Source organism: Dichomitus squalens, assembly GCF_000275845.1.
Source record: "Dichomitus squalens LYAD-421 SS1 unplaced genomic scaffold DICSQscaffold_13, whole genome shotgun sequence".
Taxonomy (NCBI): domain Eukaryota; kingdom Fungi; phylum Basidiomycota; class Agaricomycetes; order Polyporales; family Polyporaceae; genus Dichomitus; species Dichomitus squalens.
Genome location: NW_006766895.1, coordinates 357,961 through 380,339, shown reverse-complemented (window position 1 = coordinate 380,339; position 22,379 = coordinate 357,961). Strand labels below are relative to the sequence as shown.

The 22,379-nt window shown below is 53.6% G+C and overlaps 9 protein-coding genes across 9 annotated transcripts; 4 read left to right on the top strand and 5 right to left on the bottom strand.

Annotated features, from left to right (window-relative positions):
• Positions 1 to 385: 385 nt before the first annotated feature.
• On the bottom strand, positions 386 to 1,807 carry DICSQDRAFT_169995 (uncharacterized protein; the record flags this gene model as incomplete). The annotated part of the gene is made up of 3 exons (XM_007365612.1): positions 386 to 658; positions 716 to 1,675; positions 1,730 to 1,807. 3 exons carry the CDS (start codon positions 1,805 to 1,807, stop codon positions 386 to 388), a joined length of 1,311 nt encoding a protein of 436 aa, XP_007365674.1.
• A 506-nt stretch (positions 1,808 to 2,313) lies between these two features.
• On the top strand, positions 2,314 to 3,350 carry DICSQDRAFT_180597 (uncharacterized protein). Its single transcript, XM_007365611.1, has 3 exons — positions 2,314 to 2,493; positions 2,548 to 3,063; positions 3,115 to 3,350. Exons 1-3 carry the CDS (start codon positions 2,386 to 2,388, stop codon positions 3,136 to 3,138), a joined length of 648 nt encoding a protein of 215 aa, XP_007365673.1. The 5' UTR covers positions 2,314 to 2,385; the 3' UTR covers positions 3,139 to 3,350.
• Positions 3,351 to 3,984: 634 nt separating this feature from the next.
• Positions 3,985 to 4,747, top strand: DICSQDRAFT_169993 (uncharacterized protein; the record flags this gene model as incomplete). The annotated part of the gene is made up of 3 exons (XM_007365610.1): positions 3,985 to 4,107; positions 4,163 to 4,678; positions 4,727 to 4,747. The coding sequence occupies 3 exons, from the start codon at positions 3,985 to 3,987 to the stop codon at positions 4,745 to 4,747; spliced, it is 660 nt and encodes a 219-aa protein (XP_007365672.1).
• A 561-nt stretch (positions 4,748 to 5,308) lies between these two features.
• DICSQDRAFT_180596 (serine carboxypeptidase) lies at positions 5,309 to 7,839 on the bottom strand. Its single transcript, XM_007365609.1, has 13 exons — positions 7,563 to 7,839; positions 7,350 to 7,498; positions 7,158 to 7,288; positions 6,993 to 7,103; positions 6,837 to 6,936; positions 6,684 to 6,774; positions 6,604 to 6,628; positions 6,422 to 6,533; positions 6,335 to 6,365; positions 6,240 to 6,278; positions 5,958 to 6,183; positions 5,727 to 5,888; positions 5,309 to 5,660 (listed from the first exon to the last, which is right to left on the bottom strand). The coding sequence occupies exons 1-13, from the start codon at positions 7,796 to 7,798 to the stop codon at positions 5,592 to 5,594; spliced, it is 1,482 nt and encodes a 493-aa protein (XP_007365671.1). The 5' UTR covers positions 7,799 to 7,839; the 3' UTR covers positions 5,309 to 5,591.
• Positions 7,840 to 9,425: 1,586 nt separating this feature from the next.
• On the bottom strand, positions 9,426 to 11,528 carry DICSQDRAFT_105720 (uncharacterized protein). The gene is made up of 13 exons (XM_007365608.1): positions 11,120 to 11,528; positions 11,044 to 11,056; positions 10,931 to 10,985; positions 10,679 to 10,876; positions 10,537 to 10,619; positions 10,434 to 10,478; positions 10,322 to 10,381; positions 10,238 to 10,270; positions 10,153 to 10,179; positions 9,921 to 10,084; positions 9,842 to 9,861; positions 9,575 to 9,786; positions 9,426 to 9,521 (listed from the first exon to the last, which is right to left on the bottom strand). The coding sequence occupies exons 1-13, from the start codon at positions 11,167 to 11,169 to the stop codon at positions 9,447 to 9,449; spliced, it is 1,035 nt and encodes a 344-aa protein (XP_007365670.1). The 5' UTR covers positions 11,170 to 11,528; the 3' UTR covers positions 9,426 to 9,446.
• Positions 11,529 to 13,603: 2,075 nt separating this feature from the next.
• On the top strand, positions 13,604 to 14,583 carry DICSQDRAFT_169990 (uncharacterized protein; the record flags this gene model as incomplete). The annotated part of the gene is made up of 3 exons (XM_007365607.1): positions 13,604 to 13,677; positions 13,744 to 13,828; positions 14,425 to 14,583. 3 exons carry the CDS (start codon positions 13,604 to 13,606, stop codon positions 14,581 to 14,583), a joined length of 318 nt encoding a protein of 105 aa, XP_007365669.1.
• Positions 14,584 to 15,243: 660 nt separating this feature from the next.
• On the bottom strand, positions 15,244 to 17,632 carry DICSQDRAFT_136463 (alpha/beta-hydrolase). Its single transcript, XM_007365606.1, has 10 exons — positions 17,582 to 17,632; positions 17,492 to 17,528; positions 17,331 to 17,402; positions 17,115 to 17,275; positions 16,558 to 16,685; positions 16,414 to 16,448; positions 16,276 to 16,346; positions 16,131 to 16,196; positions 15,649 to 16,036; positions 15,244 to 15,562 (listed from the first exon to the last, which is right to left on the bottom strand). The coding sequence occupies exons 1-10, from the start codon at positions 17,618 to 17,620 to the stop codon at positions 15,480 to 15,482; spliced, it is 1,080 nt and encodes a 359-aa protein (XP_007365668.1). The 5' UTR covers positions 17,621 to 17,632; the 3' UTR covers positions 15,244 to 15,479.
• Positions 17,633 to 18,918: 1,286 nt separating this feature from the next.
• Positions 18,919 to 20,097, top strand: DICSQDRAFT_180593 (uncharacterized protein). Its single transcript, XM_007365605.1, has 3 exons — positions 18,919 to 19,252; positions 19,308 to 19,504; positions 19,558 to 20,097. Exons 1-3 carry the CDS (start codon positions 19,018 to 19,020, stop codon positions 19,795 to 19,797), a joined length of 672 nt encoding a protein of 223 aa, XP_007365667.1. The 5' UTR covers positions 18,919 to 19,017; the 3' UTR covers positions 19,798 to 20,097.
• Positions 20,098 to 20,889: 792 nt separating this feature from the next.
• On the bottom strand, positions 20,890 to 22,227 carry DICSQDRAFT_86124 (uncharacterized protein). The gene is made up of 6 exons (XM_007365604.1): positions 22,109 to 22,227; positions 21,935 to 22,011; positions 21,850 to 21,887; positions 21,484 to 21,568; positions 21,135 to 21,421; positions 20,890 to 21,046 (listed from the first exon to the last, which is right to left on the bottom strand). The coding sequence occupies exons 1-6, from the start codon at positions 22,176 to 22,178 to the stop codon at positions 20,998 to 21,000; spliced, it is 606 nt and encodes a 201-aa protein (XP_007365666.1). The 5' UTR covers positions 22,179 to 22,227; the 3' UTR covers positions 20,890 to 20,997.
• Between the last annotated feature and the right edge of the window lie 152 nt (positions 22,228 to 22,379).

Here is a 22,379-nt window from a genome sequence, read left to right as displayed (position 1 = left end):
ACAGCCCTCATTATCACCGTCGTCGGCTGCGAAGTGCTTTGCTTTCGGCCGACGGAGCTTCATATATGGCGGCGGAAACTTAGTGCGGTTCTTCATGGAGGGCTTGTACCTCTCCTCAGCCGTGACGCGTGATAGCGGGGTACTCGTAGGGCTACCCGGCTCCGGATCCCCGTCAAACCGATGTCCGCGAGATCGTGCCTTCTCCTTCAAGTTATTGCGAGGGTTTATTCTCAATACCTCGTCGAGCAGGTCCTCCGCACCAGACTATGGATGAGTTGAGTCATACGTTGCATAACGCGATATTAGTACAATCTTTAGGGCACAAGTATGGAATGGCACATTGAAATGCCAGTGCTAGAAGTAATTATCTCCTCCATCCCTTGCATTAGGCAGCACTGGCGTCCTCGACATTGTCACTGTCCGCTTCAATCAACTGCGCCTGCCACAGACGAGTTCTGATATGTCGCGGAGGCAAGTTGTTGGTGTTCCTAAACGAGGCCTTGTACCTCTCGTCAGCCACGGAGTTGGGCGGGGTACTCGTCGGGGAGGCCGGCTCCGGATCTCCATCGAAGCGGTGACCGAGCGACCGTGCCTTTTCCTTCAAACTGCAAATAGGGATGATCTTCAGGATGTTGTTGAAGGCGTCCTCTGCTTGACTCTGTAAATGGTTTAGCGCTGTGAGCCCAGAAGAATACTAGTGTACGTTGTTCCTCACCCTCGTTCCCCAAGATATTGAAGGCTTCTTGGCCGGCATCTCAAACAAGCCCGAGCGAGGTACGAGCTGCGAGAAGTTGGTCTTGATGGGAGATCCCATAGCCCAGAGGAACTGGAGTGTGAGGGAAACCCGTGGATCATCGCAGCTGTCTTCAACCCGATGGTAGTTGAAGACGGGTGCATTCCAATAGAGGATCTCAGGCAGCACCCGTTCCTCATATTGGGGAATTTGATTCAACAGCTTCCCAATGAGTTCTCGATAGGAGACCCCCTTCTTCACAGTTTCGGGGACTTCTGTGTCGAAGATCGGCCTCAATACATCGTCCGACGGTCGCTTCTTCCAGACTACCTGCGTGAAGTAAGCACCGACAACGATGACACCAAACAACTGCTTCCAATCCGGGTTATACGCAAATGCAGCCATAGCCGTCTCGTACACCTGGGTAATGGTCGCCATCATGATGGCCTCTGCGGCGATCCTCGCTTCCTCCGTCCACCACTTCTGCGGGCAATTGAGGGCCTTAAGCTCGTAGAAATCGACAATTTCGCGAGTTGCAGATAGTCCGGAGCGACTCAGAAGTTCTTCCTTGTCACTGAATATGACAAAGCGGGCAAAGTCGGGGCATCTCTCCGGAGGAAGGTCTCCCATCGACTGCTCCTCCTGTTCCGAACCGTTGTCCGACTTCGCCTTCGCTTTCTCCTCTGCCTGTTGCAACAAATTGGAGTCTTCTTCTTCCGATACACCGATAGGCGGTATGGCGCCGAACAGGGTTTGCGGGCAAGAAATCAAGGAAACCCGATAGTCGTTTCGGTGACGAAGGTTGAGCGAGTGGAGCGAGAGAATGAGGTTGAACAGTGAGTAGAGTTTGTGCTCTGAGCTACGGCATAGCCAAGCCTCCGTATATTCATTTGACATGTCATTCTCCAAGTCGTCTTGAGTGTAGATGAGACTCGGACCAAACTATGAGTCGTGGTTAGCACAAAATACAAGCACCTGTGGAAATCGAAAGCAAACCTGAGGGTCTGGGGCTTTCTTTTCAGGACTCTTAGCTTTCGCAACTCTTGAGCTTTTTGTAACAGGCTTTGTGGGCATATTTTGGAGCGCGGATAGCAGACAATGGACAGGAGGACTGAGCGGCGTTGGATGTGGGTGGTTGGCCCAGTTTACAGTGTGATTAGGCGCGTAAGCGCAACGTTGCATGTGTACATATCGGGAATCGGGACTTTAAGTTTCATCGCCGGTACTGACAGTACAAACAACGGGACTCAACAAAAGACAACTCATTGTTTCCCATACTAGCTGCATCGTCCTGAGTCCTAGTATGGCTTGGCCTTAGTAAGGTGGTGGTAACACTGGACCCTCCTGAATCCTTCAGGATTTGAGTTTACTCTCTCTCATAGAGAGTTCTTATTTGAATACTTTTCAATCGTGTTGAGGTTGCAGCTAAGTGATCGGCAGCTAGTATCAGAGGTTTGGGACTAGGAGTACTGCTTGAGACGTCTCGGGGTTGGCCGATAGTCGGAGATCGGAAGTTGGGCGCCTCCTAGGTCCTTCATCATCGCTACGCGCGGATGCACATGTTCAACTACGACCACCACAGCTATACTGTCGAGCGTTCTTCCCCTCACGCCACTCGTCTTCTTACTCCCGCTTTGATATCTTTTACTGCCATGGTCTCGCAAAATCCTGCTCTTTGGGAGAACGGCCAGTATCTCAACGAATGGGACCGTGAACACAACGATAGGTACTCGGAAGCTGCGAAGAAGGCTCAAGAAGCTGTAAGTCCTATCTTCGTCTGTCCATTCCTCGGACTGATTAAATCCGTAATGTAGAAGTGGAAACGGCTCATGGCAAACCGACCTCCTCGAGATGCACTCCCGAACAAGCTTCTCCCGCGTCCTGGCCAGAAGCTGCCACTCTACCACTACGGCTTCCCGTTTACCTACAAATACGCTATAGAATACGCCCGTCGTCACCACCTGACCATTCCTCTCGCAGAAGAAGACAGGGAGACTTTTGGCGGTCAAGCGGTGCTTGATATGGCGGAGCTCGACGATGCGCGGTTAGCAGCCGATGAGGATATCCGGGTCTTCGCAAAGTCCGTCTCCCGCAATTTGATGGTGAGGGACCTCAGTCGAAGGTGTGGGTACACACTCGATACCGGTCGTCCTTTCAGTATGGATTGGGATGGTATTGTCTCTCTGTGGACGAACTACGACGTCGAAGAACGGTTCGTGTGGTGCTATGATCACAAGAAAGTCGTCGACATTCTGAAGGGTGCGATGAACGAGACTGAATGGCACAACTCACTCAAGGCACAATGGTGGTTCGACTGGGACAATGATGTTGTACGTCTCAGTATCGCTGCCGAGCTGAAAGGTCACTGACATTTTCCTCAGGGCCTCTTCACCTCCGTCAACTGACATCGCCATCGATGTCATCTGTTAGTGCCCCTCATGAACCACACACTATCGTCTCTTTGAATAGCTCCCCAGTGTACACAATAGCTCGGCCTGCTTTGTATGTACAGTGATTAGTATTCGCGTCTTATTCTTTGTGCCATGCCAATTGTGCGCAGATTATACGACAGTCCTATTCACAAATGCCTCCAATCGTCTATGAAGATCCGACCAGGACAGTGTTGGCGGCATGGTCTCCGAGCGGCATCCCTCTTTTCCACCTGTTTGAGCTCGCTCCAGCCATAGATCCGTGATAACGGGACACCTCATGCTGTAGGATCCCTCCTACGATGTTTACTTCTTAGAAGCTATGAAGAAAGCCGCCCCGCTACACATGGGCCTTTGTTGTGAATGGCCACTCATTCCAGGCGCTGCCGCTCTACCATTATGGCTTCCTGTTTACCCGCAAATACGTACCATGATATTCACGCCCGCCGTCACCACCAACCATTGCTGTACCAGAAGGGGTCGTGCTTGAGCTTGAAGCTCGACGGCGGATCTTGACGATGCGTGGTGGGCCCATGAGGATATCCGTGTCTTCGCAATGTTTGTCCCCCCAGTCTGACAGTGAAGGACCTCAATCAAAGATGCGGGTTCCCGCTTGGCAAAAGTCGCCCTCTCACTATGGACCGGGCCATAGTAATCACTCTCTGTAGTTAGTGAAACTACGATCCCGTAGGGCGCATCGGAGATCTATCGGATATTTGGCGCCCTATGGGACCTTAGGCCTTCGGCCAAACGTGACCTGGACCACCACGGCTATACTGTCGTGCGCTCATCCCTCCGCGCCACTTATCTCTTCTCACTCCCATGCCCAACACAGTTACGGACGTGAAAGATCCTGCTTTTTGGGAGAACGGCCAGTATCTGTACGAGTGGGACCGCCAACGTGGCGATAGGTATACGGAGGCTGCAGAGAAGGCTCAAGAAGCCGTAAGTCACATTCCTGCCTGTTCGTTCTGTTCGACTGACTGGCTTCTCGATACAGAGATGGAAGAGGCTCATGGCAAACCGGCCTCCTCGGGATGTCCTTCCGAGGAAGCTCCTCCCCGGTCCTGACCGTAAACCCCCACTCTACCACTATGGCTTCCCATACACCGATCAATACGCACTAGATTACGTTCGCCATAATCACCTAACCATGGCTATTGCAGATGAAGACAGAGATGCGGTTGGTGGTCGGACGGTGCTTGACATGGCTGATCTCGATGATGCGTGGTTAGCAGCCGACAAGGATATCCGGGACTTCGCATCTTCTATGTCTCCCTTTCTGATGGTTAAGGACCTCAGTCAGAAATGTCGCTTTACCCTTAGCAACGGTCGCCCATTCAGCCTGGAGTGGGACGGTATTATCTCTCTGTGGACGAACTACAACTTCGACGAACGATACGCATATTGCCCTGACGACGAGAAAGTCATCAAGATTGTGACGGATGCTTTGGCCGAAGTCGAAGGGCGTAAATCACTCAAGGCAAAATGGTGGTTCGACTGGGACAATAATATTGTACGTCTCAGTTTCGCTGCCGAGCTGAAAGGCTGACCTCTTCCTCAGGGGCTCTTCAACCTCCAGTGACTGACATGGTCATCGATGTCATTTGTTAGCGCGCCCTACGAACGACACACAATGTCCCACAACGTCTCTTTGAATAGCTCCCCAGTGTACACAATATCGGCCTGCTTTGTATGTACAGTGATTAGTATCCGCGTCTTGTTCTTTGTGCCGTGCCAATTTCATGCAGATCTGTCTTCAGGAATGCCTTCCATCACGTATGGAAATCCGACCACGTCAGTGTCTGCAGCATGCCATTCTTTCTACGCTCGTTCAGTGCCAGCCATAGACCCGTGACACCGGGTCAATACCTCATGGGATAGTATCTTTACAAGGTTCAGTTCGTGAAGAAAGCCGCTACTCCGCCTCTCTTCATTGCATGCAACCCCATCCGAGCTTCTCCCACGTCCCGGTCAGGAGTTGTTGCTTCCCATTTATCCACAAATACCCCATAGACAGAATGGGTCGCGCTTGACGGCGAATCTCAACGATGAGCAGCTGTGAGCCCGTGATGATACCGTGTCTTCGCAATGTTTATCTCCCGCAGTCTGGTATGGTGATCACTCTCTGCGATAGAACTTTGCTGTCGAGAATGCCTCAATATATACCGCGACCATGCAAGCATCGACGGACGATATCGAGGTGCTACAGGTTGTTGCGACTGGGACAATGATGCCCTACATGTTTGGGAGGCTGGCATCTGCTAACAAAGCCGTCAGGGAGGTTTCACATATAAGTCTTGGATGTCCGCGAGAGCTTCGCTCCTTCTATCGCCCTGGCACTCTCGACAGCTGTATCCGCTTCATTAATCTCCTCCCTCGTAACATCTGCAAGAGTTTATGCCCACAGACGACTGCTTTCCTGGCGTTCAAAGATCTACCTCCGCCAACCACCTATTGGCCAGTTCCAGCGACTCGACGGGCCTATCATACGGAGCCTGTAGTAACCCCAAACGCGGCCTGTCAGAGATGTTGCCTCGCATGGAGACACAAAATGGGTATACCATGTGCCCAGCACCGACGATGGTTGCAAACGTCAGCCCACCGCCGCTCCTAGTCAGGCCAGCTATCTGGTTCCCGTTGATCGTCCACACCCTCAGCGGGTCGTTGCGGAAACTGTCCTGCTTGGTCCACTCGAGTGCGAGCGTCATCGCCTCGTTGCCCATCTACACGAAACGCAGTTACCCACGGTTCCGCTCGCCCGTTTGTATACAGAAAAGAGGTCAAGGACGCACCCAGTTGCAAATGTAGTCCGTCGCGCCGACGTAAATGAGCGCGCGGACGCCACGCTCGAGCAGGGCCCCGATGTAGTACTGCGCGGGGAAGGCGTAGTGGTCCAGGTTCGCTACGAATGCTTGATGGACGGTCTGAGAACTCCAGTTGAAGGTGTGGCCTCGAAGCGACTTGTCTACGCCGATGAGAGCTTGGGTGTGGTTGTTGTTGAGGAAGTCGCCAATGTTCCTGATACGATATCGTGCCATCAGTCACCGATTACGGTAGCGTACAGGAAGACGCACTGGACGATCGGGTAGCACTCGGTGATGTTCAGACCCTTGCTGGAGGCAAGCTGCATCAGGAATGCCAACAGCAGTACAATGTCGCATGTGCTCACCATGGCCTTGAGCGGTCGTAGTGGTTTAGATCTGCGGATGATTACACAGGTCAATTGATGTCCGCTCTGCGACAACAGTGCTCTGACCTTTGAACAAACCCCCGAGGGACGTCTGGCAGAAGTCCGCAGCAGCCGCACAGTCGATCGTATCGAGCTTGTCCACGCATGCCTCTTTGTAGCGCTTCTGGCAGCGGGGCACCTGTGAGAGTGTTGAGTGATACGAGCCTGTTATCGCCTCAAAGAGGCACGCAATATCACGGGGACTTCACCAATTGCTTCATCCGTACACAATCACTGTAGAGACATTAACCATGTAACCTGCAGGGTCTCCAGACTTTTCAATACTTGCCTGATTCCTTGAACAGCTGGAAAGGTTGGGTCTTCACATTGAGCAAAGTAGTAGGACGGGAACATGGTACTGAAATCCGTGCATCCATTTCCTAGTATGTCGACGACGATCATCAGGCCGTACGGACCAAACATGTGGTAATGAGAGACTCACCGATCATGATGGACGACAGGTTGATGGGAGTGAGTCCGGCCTCGATGAGCTGAGGATTCTTATCGTATATCGTAGCGGCGAAGACCGGGATGTAACGACCCTTGCAATACAACATGGGTGTCATAGTGATAGTTGAGTCCGAGGTGAGAGACATACCCCGTAAGATTCGCCCGCGAGGTGGAGAGCCCTCCCTTTAAACTTAGTAAAATGCGCAAAAAAGATTGCCATGAACGCCGCAATGTCCTCCCCAGCTTCTTGGGTGGTGCCCTACACAACGAACGTTGATCGCATTTCCCAATATGTTCGTGAAGGCGTACTTACCACGGACTCCCCGTAGTCTGCGTAGGAGAAGCCAACGCCTACAGGCTGGTCAACGAAGAAAATGTTCGCATTATCGTTCCAACCGTATGGATTGAACGCTGTGCTGTTCGGGCTTGTCACCCTGCAAGGTCCTGAACACCCTAGTAAGACTCTATGTGCAGGGTGAGGGATTAGTTGGACATCGTCGCGTACCAAGTTCCATGAAAAGACCCATGGTTGAGGACGCTCCTGGACCACCATTGGTCCAGAAAACTACATCATCTGCATCGGAATCACGGCGAGACTCGAAGAAGTAGAAGAAGAGGTGCCTGGCTTCGACGTCTATGTAGCCGGTATATGCCCTATGAGCAGATGGAATACTGTCAACAGCCTCTTCTCGACTTCAAGGTTACAATTGAATCTTACCGTACTGAAGCGTCACAGAAATGCGACTGCTTGATGCGGACATTGTGACGCGGAAACATTGGGTGGCCCAAGGAGGTGAACTCCGTAGAGCTCAGCGAGCTCAGATCACCGAGAGGCGTGAACAGCCCGTCATCGTACGCGCTGAACGCGTTTTCTCCGAAGGGAAGCTGAGCAGAACCGGATACGATACCGGTCTGTACTAGCAGACCCAAGAGACCAGCACGAAGCAATCGCATGTCGCCTTCAGAGCCTACGGTCTCGCGCAGAGGTGCGATAGGGACAAAGATAAGGAATGCACCACCATGTGAACGAAGTATACGTTATATTATGCCTGGGAGCTCGAGGAGCCCACGAGCGCTAGTTCAGGTAACAGCAGCAGCGCGTCGAGACCCGGCGACGTCAGCTGGATTTAGACTGACTGACTATATACCTAGGTCTACTCTACTCACCAAAATATGAGTGTGCCAGCTCCTCGTTCCCATGGAAGCGACAGCTCATCTCTAGCAAGCCCGAAGACCATATAAGCTTGAAAGTCTAGATCGTTGGAGGCTGACTCAGACGTCCAGTGTATTTCGACAACTTCCCAGCGGTAGCCGACAGGGCTTGAGGACACTGGAGTATACAGTGCACCGGCAAAGCAGGACTCCGCTGTGGCGACGCAATGTGTCGGGGCGAAACGGGCGCTTCTGGTACGCTTTGGGGTATTCTCCGGCTTTCCCCATTGCACCCGGACGCCGACATCAAGTGACAGAGGATGCAATGACTCGCTGAACAACGACTCCCAGCCCAACACTTCAGATACTGATGTTATCAAACCCGCCAACTCAATTGCAACAGCACCCAGGCTCCCACTGGCCTTCTGATTGCCACTTCATCCTCGTAATCGCCTCGTAGACTAGGAGACCCAAGAGGAACTCTACCAATCTCCAAAACGAGACGGTGCCGTCGGCCGGGCTACAGTTGCGCGAGGTGCGGCGAGACAGCCCTGGGAGTTCGTGCAAGGGAACGTCATTGCCGTAGAGTGATTTCGTTTAACTAGAGCACTTCTCATGCCTGCTTCTAACGAGTGTTCTATCGCTACCGTCGGTGGTCTCATGATGGCCGCAAACGACCTTGGTATCGTTTCCATGCTCACGATAGTTCCTCCAGTATGGAATAGCTTCCGTCCACTTAAGGAAGCGTACCCATGACTTCAGGCATCAGGCAGTTGACCTAGCATTCCTTGCCAGCGGTAAGTGCATGATTTGCCCCTCTCCTTTCCCCTGATCTGGTGTTCACGGACTGCGACGCACCATAGGCTACAGATTGGTGATGGACCTCGATGTGCTTTCGAATCGGACTTCTTGCGGGACCGAGGACTGCCCGAATCACCTCATCGCTTCGGTACATATTGCGCGGATGTACATGATGCTCTGCAAGCTCGCTCCATTGTATGTAGGTCTTAAAGTCGACAAAGGTCGCACTAATGTCAAGCCCACGGAGAACATGGTGGTAGACATGTCGCCGCGTGAAGCCCGCGGTACGTCTAGCTTTTCTTGTCTTGTCATTTTCTTCATCGTCTACCGCACGTCAGGCTTGTCTTTCCCAAGTGAACTCTCCTGCCATATACAAGCCACGGGTTATCCCATGGCCGAAGGTCAATCTTCTCAATCTCTCGTTTACCACCACAAAGTGATAGATAAGCTCTTCCCGCTGACTGGCATACGATCTTACCGAGGAAGCGCAGTGCTACATACATAGAAGCAATAGGATTGGCGCAGCTTCGCTACCTCGCAGAGTATGTCGCACATCCGCAACACAACTACGGTGATACTGCACAATAAATCAGTAGAAATTATACAGAAGATACGCGAACAGCCCCATGAATGATACAATGTTAGTGCTTTACACAGATCTTATCGGATCTTTCGACCCTGTCTCCTGGGACGAGGGAACGTCATCCAACTCGATCTCCCAATTCTGGAGGACCATCAGCTATGTGCTTTCATGCTCTTCGATAATTGAGTACACACCTGCCGCGCTTTGTGGTCCGCCACGTCCCTGTCAGACTCCACTTCGTGAGTGATCTGAATGGCGAGAGGACCCGTGCCGGTGGTGCTGGCAAACTGATGCGACGTCGACTGGGCATGTCTCGATCGGTAGCTCGAGCTCGTAGCGGTCGCTCGCGGGGTAAAGAGCTTGGTCGCCCGTGAGTTGAGCGACGTCATGAGCGTGTTTGAGTAGACTGCGAAATCATAAGCAACCTGGAGTAAGCTGTGAACATAACGTTGCACACGGACTTTTGCTCAGGACCAGCGCGCTGCGTGATAGAGAGGTCAGATTGAGGATTGCGAGAATGCGAGAAGGCGTGACTCTTACACTATGAGATGGAGGTTTGTTTGCTTCAAGCCCAGGAATAAGCCTAGTTGAACGATGGCAGAAACCGCACAGGCGGAGCCGGTCTCTACCGTGAGCCGGATGAGCCGATTGACGATGAGCCCGCTACGCTCGAAGGAGTGTGTGTGTTGTTTCGCTGAGTAAAGCTGCATTCGCGCGTTAGGTCAGACACGATGGCCCAGTTTCAGCCGATCTGACGTAAACGAGGACAAACCAAGTAGAGCATGGAGCACATAATCATCTGAGAGAGGTGCAGCTCCGTCAGTAGATCGATGATGTCAAGGAAAGGGAGTTCGTACAATGTCCGTCAACGCAGCCCCGCCGAGCCATACCTGTGTCCAACGTTAGCATAGTCACGATGTAGGATGCTCTTCGTGGCTTACTATAGTGGGTTCGAACACCCGCTTCTCATGCAGACTCGCGATAGTGTGGGTGAACGCGAACTGTAGAAACATCAATCACTGAAGAGGAGCACAGGTGGAGCATGAAACAAACTGTGATAGCTATGGCGAATGCTCCACCGGCGGAAGCCAAAGCAGTCTATATCCCAAATATGAATGATGATATTGTTCAACGGGAAGATGTATATGGAACGTACAAGTATAATGCTTATTGGGATGAACCTCCAGCGCCCAAGTTGCCAAATTCTCCAAGCGTAGAAGGTCTGTACCCCAAGTGACACTGCAGTGAGTCTCCACTTCTTTAGTAGATGGAACTGCGAGGGAGAGCAAGCGGCGCACCTAGACTCGACACGATGGGAAGGGCTGTGAACGTCCAGCCGGGAAACTGAAGGTTGATCTGACGACCCCAGCCGTTGACCAGAAATTGCCATCCTTCCGAGGCCGCGACTATTGTCTGGAAGATGTCCAAGAGGAAAATGAGGTACACAGCGGCCTGGATGGACCTGCGGTCGTGGGGAAACGAAACATGATATATGTCTGGGACTTTCGTTAGCGCAATGACAGAGAGATAACGCAAGTGGGACGACCCACAAAGCTGCACAATGGATATGCCGAAAAACATCCAAGAGAGAAGTGCGCCTATTAGCTGGTCAAGTGAGTCTCGTCAGATTTCGGGGCGCGCAGCGAGACACCGCGCAACGTACGATGGGACCAATCCTATAAGCGCGTCAGCGTGAGATATGTTAGAACGCTCTCGTGGCCCCCAAGGTAGACACTCACTCTAGGACGGTTGATTTGGGGACAGGCGGCTGGTACGACCCATCGGACATGGTTAGCAAGGAAGAGCCCGCTCGCGGACGGACTGAAGAGTCGGCTACTTATGGCTCCCGTCAGAGCTTAGATAGAGTTTGTCTCATGATAGCAGCTGAGGAGCCAACGTCACTCCGAAGCGTCAACTTTACAAAAGCCTTGGCTTCCAACTTCCTTGATCTGATATGGTCATCACTACACAATACTCCGGAAGCTATGAGGCGAACACGGTAACAGGATCCCTTCGAAGGTAGCCGTAGATCGCAATATGAGAGCGAATTTATATAGGACTGGTGTCCAAGCAAGGAGGGAGCCGAGCGGTCGTGACGGCCGGCGCGCTCAGATCCGCACAGAGACGGCCTCGTGTCCTACCAGTCCGATGGCGCCCTTCAGCATCGGAGAACGCACGTATAGACGAGGGTTGTGGACGCCCAAAAGTCACCGAGGTAGCCGCTCGTAACATGTGCGCGCAATCTCCTAGACTCGCATGTCTTTGCCATGGCAGGAATCAGGAATCAAAGTGTGGTCGGACGATAGATGTCCCCCGCGATTACCGCCGCACATTGTGGGATCGTGAAGACGCCACAAAGTGATCTCCACAATATGCGACTTTCTCCTTCATCAGGTATAAGGCGGTGAATGCTATGTCGATGGGCAAGGTGCTACCTCAGCGTTTCCCGCTGTAGATTAGCTCCGGTACTCGCGGGGCAGTGCGAGACTCACTGGCAACACGCCGCCTTGTACATCTCGAACCGCCCATGCCGTATACCTGCCGTAGGCGTGTGCGTAGCTCAAAAGGCTAAGTACCAAATAATGCCTCCTCATTGGGACATACCTTGCCTTCTGCTTGGAAGACAGGCCCGACAACGACCTGCAGAAATCCTGGTTCAATACATACTCGGTGTTTTGTACCAAGTGTACAGGGATTCAGCATCGGAGACGCTGCAACGAATCGGGGCTGTGGGAGACAGAAGCCGGTGTCTGTGAGTCTACGTGTGGAGCATGGGAAACATACACGTGTCAGCGGCCGCACCTTGAGAGTTCGAAGCAAGTGCATTCGGACGGTTGGCTGGTGCTGCGAACAACTTCGTAAAATTTCGTTGTCCCGCCATATACTGTATTGCCTAGAGATCGGTACCATATGGGTCTCAGAAGGACATTCATGCAGGAGCTTTGCGGTTGCAATAGCCATCTTGAATGGTCCCAAAGCTCAAGAAGAATAGGTTGTAGTAATTGGTCGGGAAGGAGAGGAAAGAACCACAATTAAGCGCTAATGAGCGATTCCCCGGTTTTGATGTGTTGCAGCGGAACCCTGGATGCTTACTGTGCAGGGTTGACTGTGGGGAGATATGGAGCTGTGTATAGTGCGTAGGCTTTCCGATCGCATGCAATGTCCAAGAGCGACTCGGAAACGCCTCACGACGCTCTGTGGCAGAGATAGCGGAGTATCTAGCGCTGAGCCTTTAGCCGCCGTTTGATCTCCGACCTAGACGGAAACGCCTCCCGGCCACTGGCACGACCGGCATGCCGAGCGGCATGCCAACAAAATGCTTCACAAGGAGCTCGACGCTATGGCCAAATTCATCATCTAGCTGCGCCGTCTACTGATGAATGTGACTGCACTCATCAGGCCCGATGGTCTATCAACAAACATCTTCAAGCAGATTCTCAAGCAGTCCGACTGCCAGCGAAGGTTGAGCCGGAGGCGTCACACTAGAACCAATACGAAGTTTGAGGTTCGTACCGTATTAGGTCCATATGTTCACTTCGATTCCCCTCTATATTGGTCATAGAGATTGGAAGACCCTCCTTACGAGTGCTCAAGCCGTCTGGAGGCCCTCGAGTCAGCCACAGAGCTGCTCACCTTGCGAGCTTCTCTAGGAATTTAGTTGACGTCGCGAACCCTCGGGATAGACTAATTACCCTAAGCCTGCGTATTGGACACACAAGAAAGCATTGAGCTATGGAACCATCTCATGTGCATACATCACCTCAGATGTAGTGCTATCTGATCCATAGCACACACTCTAGGGTATATAATCTGCATAGCTGCTTTTGGGCCGGCCTCTGGTTGTTCAGATGGTATCTGATGCTTTTATGCCCTTGAAAACTGTGACGGCGACACCTTAGCCGTCTTCTATTCGACGTCTCCTCTGACCTTCCCGACGCCAGAAACTGTCTATGGTATCGTGAAGCGTGCCAATGAGCTCGCCCTTCAACACTCGCGTACATACTCGTGCCGTCTAGCTCTCCCACCACTATAGCAGCACTAACATGCGTCACGGCAACCTCTAAGCCCTCAGAGCTCAATGCAGAGGGCTACCATCTATGGGCGCTGAACTACAAACACTACTTCAACAGATCAACGCGATATACATCGAGGTGGAGCGCAGCGCCCAGAGGGGTCTCACTCCCGCAAGCTGAGGCTAAAATTCAATACGAAAGTTTGTCAAGATGGTTGTGGAGAAGGTCATGCAGCGGACGGGCACGATCGGTGCGTATCTGTTCCTGACTCGCGGCTGCGATAGGTATGTTATGCTCTGTGCCACTCAAGATTTGACGTTGCAAGGTGTTGACCACTGATAACCTGCAAGCGATATTGATCCGCAACACCATCTTGCGCGCCGTACGCGGACACTCACCTGGGAGTGCCAAGAGGCCTTCGACCAATCCCCCGTTGTATGTCCTTCTGTCACTACCTAAGCAGGTGCTTTCCATCGTGCCATGTCCGTCTATGGCACGGTCCCCACTGACGCTTTCCACTTCAGCTTGGAGCTTGAAGAGTTGACTTTTCCGCGCCCTTCGATCATTCGAGGGCGACCTCTGCGCTGTTCGGGAAATTGTGCAGCCATCCCTGAGCTCTCCGTACGACATGTTACCCAGGATCAACTTCCTGAGCTTATTGAGGTTCCTTTGCAGTAAGTCGTGACCGCATGTTACGTGACTCATGGCCGTTGCGAACAGAATACACAATCGTACCCCAGGTCACCGAGATGCCCATACCGCCTGCGCATGCTCTAGGCACAGGATTACCAAACTGGAATGGGCCGCAGAGAACGTTCTTGGGAACGTAGCGAAGGGTGCTAATCCACTCAGCGTAGATTCGCGACTGGCTAAAATTTGCGGTGGCCGTTTCAGACACTGGGATGAGGAAGAATGCTTGATTTCCCTCGTTACGTTCGGGTTGATTATGCATTGTCTTTGTAACTTATCAGGAGCAAAGCAATCATTCTCCACATCCTACGCTGGCCGCACAATTCATACATTCACGACAGATTGTCTCGTTTATCCGCCGGAGCTACCCCGCCGCCCGCGCGGTCGCCGAGATGCACAACGCTTCTGTCCCACTCTCTGACCTGCACCTTGTCGACCCCCAGCCCGTCTCCTTCCGCACGTCATCGCGCCCATCCCCGACCCGCTCCACATCCCCCTGATACCGTACGCAGACTAGCTCGAGATCAGCATGGACGAAGGCTCGCACGCTGAAGTCGACGCCATCCGCGCGCACCGCGCCCTGCACCTGCTCGCCTCCTTCCAGGCCCGGGCACAACGGCGGAAACGTTCCTGCCTGACGCGCAGGAGCCGATGGAAATCGTGAGGTCTGCGGCGGACGTGGCGTTGGATCGTACGCCTGCGGACCTCACGCGCATGCCGCCGCTGGGAGCTTGAGGCGTATTTGGGCTTGGCGTCGATCAGGATTCCTCCCAGAACCTCAGGAAACACAACCCCACAATGTAGCTCGTTGAGTGCTTCGGCTGTTGCTGGCCCGCGCGTACAACCGCTCTACTGTAATGCAGACGTGTGATTTCAAATCTAGTTCTCAGCACGCTGTATGGGCTGTTACCCGGCAGGGAATTCAAGTGGAGCCCACCGACTCAACGTCTCTTTGGCAACGGATTAGCCCCATGCCTCGGAGAAGCGGAATGTGGTCACGCGTAGAATCGCTTTGAAGTTGCGCTGTAGAGAGTTGCCAAGGTTGGATTGAGCTGAATTAATCTAACACAAGCAAGTTTCACAAAACGCAACAGATGCTGTTGCCAAGCTGGCAACCCATGGAGCGCACTCGCTCTGGCGTCATGAATGGCGTAGGGGGTGACGGACTGGATCCGGGCCCGAACAAATGAGGTGAACGTGTAGTATCAGAGCTACGTACAAATACAGACGACATGCATACGAAGGCATGGGAGGCGATGGAGTCAAAGGCGAACTAAGAAGAATGGGACAGGACAACACCGATAGGCACGCGACACCCTAATTCCGTTCATCGAAATAATCCAAATTGTCATCGCCGCGATAACCTTGAATCCGTCCATCGGCAGTCCACTCAGGCCTACGATAGCGGAGGGACATCCTTGAGCGACGAGATGAAGTCCAGGATGGCGCTCCAGTACCCGTGCTGCACGCACGTATCATCTACACGTTGTATCCAGGGGTTCGTCAGCCTCCGAAGATAACAAGGTACGATCGTCGAAACTCCAAGAGCAACAAATACGACGTACTGTGCGTCCCTCTCTGAAACTCAACGAATCGCGAGTGCCCCGACGCTGCGGGGTTCTGCACGCTCTCGTCCTTGCTGATGTCCTTGTCCGTGTTCTCCTCCCGCTCCGGGGCGAAGTAAGGAACCGAGGTAGGGGCCGCCGCCTTCTGGCCGCCAGGGATGCGCTTCTGGACGAGTTCCCAGAGGCCCTGCATGTGCTCGCGAGGTACGACTTCGTCCCGGACGCCGCTGAGGAGGAGCATCGGCGTCTCCGCAGGGATGAGGGGGACCTTGGACGCCGAGTCCCACTTCTGATGGCATAGGAACGCGAAGGGGCCCAGCACGGGCAGCGCGGTTGGCACTAGGCGCGGCAGGGAGAGAAATGTGTTTTCGAGGACCAAGGCGCGGATCTACGAGTGGGAGCGAGGGGCGTGCGGAAGCGTTAGTTTGATGAGTGAGGTGGCGAGGTCCGGGGGGAGGTAAGAGCGACGAAGGGTGACTCACCGCATGCGGATTACGACTTGCGAGGTCAATTGCGACAGCTCCGCCAATTGACTGGCCATACAGTATCTGGCGGGGGCATCAAATGAGGTTGGCTTGCCTCGCAATGCATAACCTGTATGAGGATGCTTGAATGGTTAAGACTCACGATTGGGGTTTTCGATAGGAAAGGGTGCGATAGAACATGATCGAGCGCGCATTGGGCGTCTATGCGGATACCTGTGCTCAGCGCCGTCAGAACATGCTAATGCCGATACAAGATGGTGCACCCTCATAGCAGACGGACCTTTCTCAGAAGGGTTACCCTCAGACAGGCCGTAGCTTTCGCGCGTGGGTGGAACGCAAGCACGAAGGTGACAAGACACAGGGTGAACGGGGGGGCGTCAGCAATCTGACCTACAGTCGGCAAGACAGCGGTGAACGCGCTCACCCGCGATAGGAGACCATGAGTACATTACAGCGCATGCGCACGAAGAACACCTTGGCGAGCGGTATCCGGTGGCCGACGTTTCCTCCATTCCCATGGAACATGAGGATTGTTGGACGCCTTGCGGCGAACTACAACGACAAACATAAGGACTTGACTTGAGGAAGGCATCTCTGAAAGGGAAAGATCTGCCCGTATGACAGGTCGGACAGATAGTTGGGAAGACGGTCCGACAATACAGACCAAAAGCCACCATGCCAAGGGTGTCACGGCACAGACCTTGCGAAGTCCGGCTCAGAGTCGATAGACCTTCACGGGACCGTAACTCAAGAAACCTACTCCAATGCTCACATTAACTGCGCTAGGAGGGTTCAAAGGTAAGCCATCCCGCGAGTCGGGAGGGAAGTCGGGACCAGGGAAACCCACGGAGCCACCGAGTTACGTACAATACCCCCGGCTAGGCATTGACGTGAAGGTCCAGATAGAGATGGTATTGTGCAAAGCGATGCGCATGGTACGGACAGCAGACATGGATGGAGTACATGTGGTGGGAAACGCACCTCTTCATTTGATTCCTCCTCCGGACTCTCGATAGGCATGGAACCAATGTTTGGCAGCTCTTTCCGCTGAGTGAGCAAGAAGCACGCTAGCTTCACGCCATCTGGTGTTTGCAATGGAAGGTCACGGTATGGCAAGCCAAAGTCCGTCGGTACAGGTACCTCTACTCCCGTTGAATGAGACTAGGAGACCCGAGTATAGAACGGGGGGAGACGCACCTGTCCGCGATCCCGGAGGATATGACGAGGGATAAATGAGGTAGTTCTGGCCAAAGAATAGCAGTCCAAAACCTGGCAAGGTCGGGTAGCCGGAGCACCGAATGGGCGGCACGCGTCAATGAATGTAATGATTGGCATCATAACTTGGTAGGCCCACGCACCGACGGTCCCTAAGCCTGCTGCGGTCGCAGCTGTTCCCTGACGAACAATCATCATCTTTACAGCAGATGAAAATTAATGCATGTACCCACTTTCGCGAAGGCCTCGATTGAAGGGAGCAAGCTGGACATACTGCAAGGATAACGCAACGGTCCTGAAGGACGAAGCGCCTGGAGAAACGTCACAGGAGCGGTTGTTTGTACCTGTTGTCTATCGCCGTCGGTCAACAGCGTTCAGACGGCTCCGCGTGGGACAGTAAACGCTAAAAGCCGACAACTTGAAGCCTTGAGCTTATTTGAAGTCAAACCCCTATGTGTCTACATACTTGGCCTAAGGAGTGGTACATCAATCTCTCCTCCAACTTGTGTAGACAATGCTTCGTGCGCCTCAAGTTGACCAGATCTTATGCGTCCCTCCTCAGCACACGTGCATAATGCCTCGCGACCCTGCCCGGGTCATCAAAGCTCGCCTCACAGTGCCTTCAAATTGCGTCAACTCCAGAGTTCCGGGAGGTGGCCGTTCTATGTCCGCAGTCCTCACCCCAAGACCATATCTCTGGATAATACATCCGCCGCCGTCCGAGGCCCGAGGACGATATCCACTGACAGAGCTCTATGCTTCTTCGTCCACAAAATCTTCGTGCGGCACGCCCACTTTCCAAGCAGTCCCAATGACCTCTTCCTTTCCGCTGTCTCGGCAGCACCCCCAAATCTTCTACTGTAGCCGACCCTCCCCGCCGAAATTGCACCTTCCAACAAGATGCCCGCCTGATTGGCCGATTGTTCCAAGGCAGATCAAAAAGCGCCGCCGATCCGCCGTTGCAGGGTTGCGGAGAGATCAAGAAGCGCTCCATGACCCAAGCAAGCGGTTAGCGCGTCGCTAGTGTCTCCGCTCCATCGGTCGCGGTTCTTCCTCTTGTCTTTTACGTTCAGCCGCCTCCTGGAGGGCACCGCGTATGAGCGCGTAGCGACTGCCGACACGCATACGACGGGCGCAGCCGACTCAAGGTGCTCTGGAAGGCGGCGGGCGATCCCGAAACGTCATTTCTGACCATCCCCTTTGGACGAATCAACCTCCCATCTACGGTATGGTGAGAACAGCGCTTCTGCTTGCGCGCAAGCATCTGCTGCTGATAGATGGGTGGCAGATGGGATGAATAACGCGGATGGGAAGCCCTATGGCGGCCACCGCGCCAATGACTATCGGTGGAAGATACTGACAAGGTGGAGTAAAATGATCGGAATGATCAGCCCTAACACAACGAGTCTCGGTTACGTTGCTTCCCTCGCTTAGCAATTTGTCTAATGAAACACTTTCATGACCTGCTGTCACAGTGACGCACTCGCGCATGACTCTGCATCTGCAAAACACACCAGCAGCGCCGATGGGTATAAAGCCTGGGCGACTTGGAGAAGGAACCGCATTGACTCCTGCGGTCAAGTAGTCTCCTCTCCTCTCCTACTTCTCTCTCCACAGACACTCTAGTCTCCCTCCAGCTCTACGCAATCCACACTCTTTTCAGTACAATATGTTCTTCAGCAAGCTCTCCGTCATCGCTGCCCTCGCCTTTGGCGCCTTCACCTCCGCCCGCCCCATCGACACCCCGGTCGACTCCGTAGCCAACACCGTTGGTTCCTTTGTGAACAGTGTCCCCCTTCCCAACGTCGCCGGTGGTCTTGCCAACCGTGCCGATGCTCCCCAGGGCCTTGCTGCCATCCTCACCGGCTTGCAGGCGGACCTCGCCCCTGCGACTGACGCTCTCAGTAAGTGTTATCACTTTCGTAGTTTCCGCTCGTGCTACTCAACTTGTGGTTGTAGCCTTCATTACTGCTCAGAACGCGACGGCGAACAACATCCAGGGTCCTGTCCACGAGATCGTCGATACTCTGACCGGTGCAGTTACTGCCCTGAAGGGCCTTGTTGGCCAGGACGTCTCTGTCATCCTCGCCTCCACGGAGGGCACCGTCCTGGTTACCGTGGATGAGGTCGCTCATCTCGTTGCTGGTGTCGTTGTCGTAAGTACACAGCGCGATGTGTGCCGTTCTACGCTCACGCCTCTCCCATTTAGCTCGTGTTCAAGTCCGTCGGTGCTGTCGTTTCCATCGCCGGCCCTGCGGTCGACACGACGGTGCAAGACCTTGTGAAGGTCGTCGGTATCACTGTTGCCGATCTCCTCTCGGTCGTCCTCCAGCTTGTCGGGACCGTCCTTACTGACCTCCTGAAGGTCCTCGTTCCCCTTCTGAAGGAAGTCATCCCCTTCATTCTCAACCTGAACCTTGCCGAGGTTATCTCCATCCTCCACCTCTAAGGAACAAGGCCGCTCTCCGTTGCCTTGTCCTTCCTTTCGATCGGTGCTCCCAGAGCGATTCTTACGAATACGACTGTTCTGCTGATGCTTACGAAACTGTTGTGTTCGAGCTCAGATATTTGGAGTAGCTAATTCACCGCGGCGGCTATACCCGGGTGCCTGTTCATACCCTCTGTCTCGCGAGGCGGAGTAATACTGGAGTCCCATTCCTTATCCTGAATTGCGCGAATGTGTGATATGGCTGACCGATCGGCGGGGCCTGTGGCCTCCCCCAGACGTTGTGTTCTATTTCTGGTTGTTATGTGGCGCGAGTAATCCAAAATCAGTCACCTCCGAAGAGGAGGTGCATGATGGGAAGCCTGTGAGCACATCATCGCACTCCCGCATGGCTTTGATGGGGCTACAGGCGGCTGACCATTGATGCGCAACTGTATCATGAACGGATCGCGCGCGCAACATCAAGGAAGTTGGGAAGACCACGCATGATGTCTTTCACTGTTACATCAGTCAACATCGAGAAACGCGTCGTCTCTCGGTCACGACATACCCATGTTCCCCATTCGTTACCCTAGTCCTACAGTGCCTTTTTGGTCTGGTGCAAGAATTTGAACACGCATATGCTCATGAGAAGGGTCTACTTGCACAACTGGCATGCTTGAGTGCATCGGTAAAACTTGGGCGCGGTCTCGTATACGGCATCAGGCTCAGATGATCCGCCGGAGATGAAAACGCGAAGGGTCGTGGTAGGTTCGGAGCGCGGATATAGTGCAGTGTGTAATTGCTGCGGCCCAAGTATCTGGGCACGGCGTGGTACATACTACATAATTCCGTTATCGTCCCTGCGGATCGAGCTGACATCGCGTAAGTACCGACCGTTGCGGGGCATCCCGCCAACTTTACGGTCGGTGTATGCGTATCCATTCACGGTCTGAAAACCACAACGTGCAGGGAGCCGAAAACGTACTTGACAGGATGAATGTTGCAATCCCGGTTCGCGATGCAACTCAAGCCTGGCCACATCCATATGGATCGGATGGAAGGCGGTTAGGACAAGACATGTCCCGCGTGTGTATGAGCGCACAAAATCCGTTGTATTGGACAGGGAGCAATGACGAGAAATTAGGGATACTGATCCAAGGGTACAAGGGGAGGATTAACATATTTTCAGTCCTCCATTCGAACACCGTCACGCCCCCACCCTCAAGAACTCGCGCCGCCGGCCTCCTTCGCCTGCTGAGCAAGCAGTCGCCTGCAACACCAAACGAGCCGTCAGTTACATGTAGAGTGACCATGGGAAGCACTTGCCGTGGCAGAAGAAGGCAAAGGTAGGTACGTACTCTCTCGCAGCGAGGATCATGCGCGCCTTGCGCTCCCGCAGGCTTGCTTCGCGCTTCTCCGCAGTGTCCTCCCACACAGCCTTGCCGCCCGCCGACTCCGGCTCCGTCCCGACCGACGTTGCGGAGGTATGCGCCTCGAGTTGGTATCGTGTGAGCAGGTTCTCGGACCTCTTGGGTTTTGACGAGCCGGCCGTAGCGTTGCTAATTGCCGCGGATGCAGCAGCTGGCTGGGCAGGAGCGGTTGGTCCAACATTTCGAGGATAGACGGTATAATATGCTGGTGGAGGCTGTCGGGATATGTCTGGATGAGACGGGTTTCAATGACTCGGCGAAGGCGAGGAAGACGCACCGCAGGCAAGAAGCCACGTTCTAGAATCTTGTTGGACGTTTGTTGGATGTTTCCCGTTCTCAGTAGGTCATAACGAATATTGTCGCTGCATAACCGTCGTCAGTCGGACGTTCTTGACATATCATTGGTCGCAGAGGAGCATGGTCCGTGTTCCGAGATTTGGATTTGGTCGCTGAGCGTTCCCCCATCCTGCAGACCAGCCATCGAACAATCATAGCCGATATTAACGGATGCAAATATGCGCAGGAGTGGATGGACTGAGGATCAAGCAGACCGACCGAGAAGATAAATCCCCTCGGGACCACAAAGAACCCGAGCGCATGTAGGCGACAGAAGGAAGCACGATTCTGAAGGGGCATAACTCACCTCGGGATATCCGGGAACATACTTTGTACTGTCTCTACCTGAAGCCACGGTAAGGAAGATATGGGATGAGAAGGAAGAGACATACCATTTCGGGCGTGACATTCTTGGGCCGGAAGCCCAGAACGGCGGAAGGCGATGGTGCTCCGTTACTGTCCTTGATGCCTATAGCGAATCCAAAGTGTCCGAGATGAGCATAGTGAGTGAGTGTGGAGACAGTTCGTCAGGCCAGTGGTCGAGTCCAGGAATCGGTAGCACGCACCAGATGTCGCCCAGCGCACGACCAAGACAATCACTGCAACCGCAACAAGAACATTGACGACTTCTCCCATAACGTCCGGCCGTTCAGCAAGTCCCGTGCAGATGTGAAGCTCAGTAGCGAGGTGGTGAGTGTTACGAGACAAGACCAAGCGTGAATTGTGGCGGCGAGGCCGGCGGCAAGATGCCAATTAGACCTTATGTCATCAAAAATAATGACATAACCCACTTATCAGGCCATAGAGTGGCAGCTCGGTTCACATGCTCCATCCTGT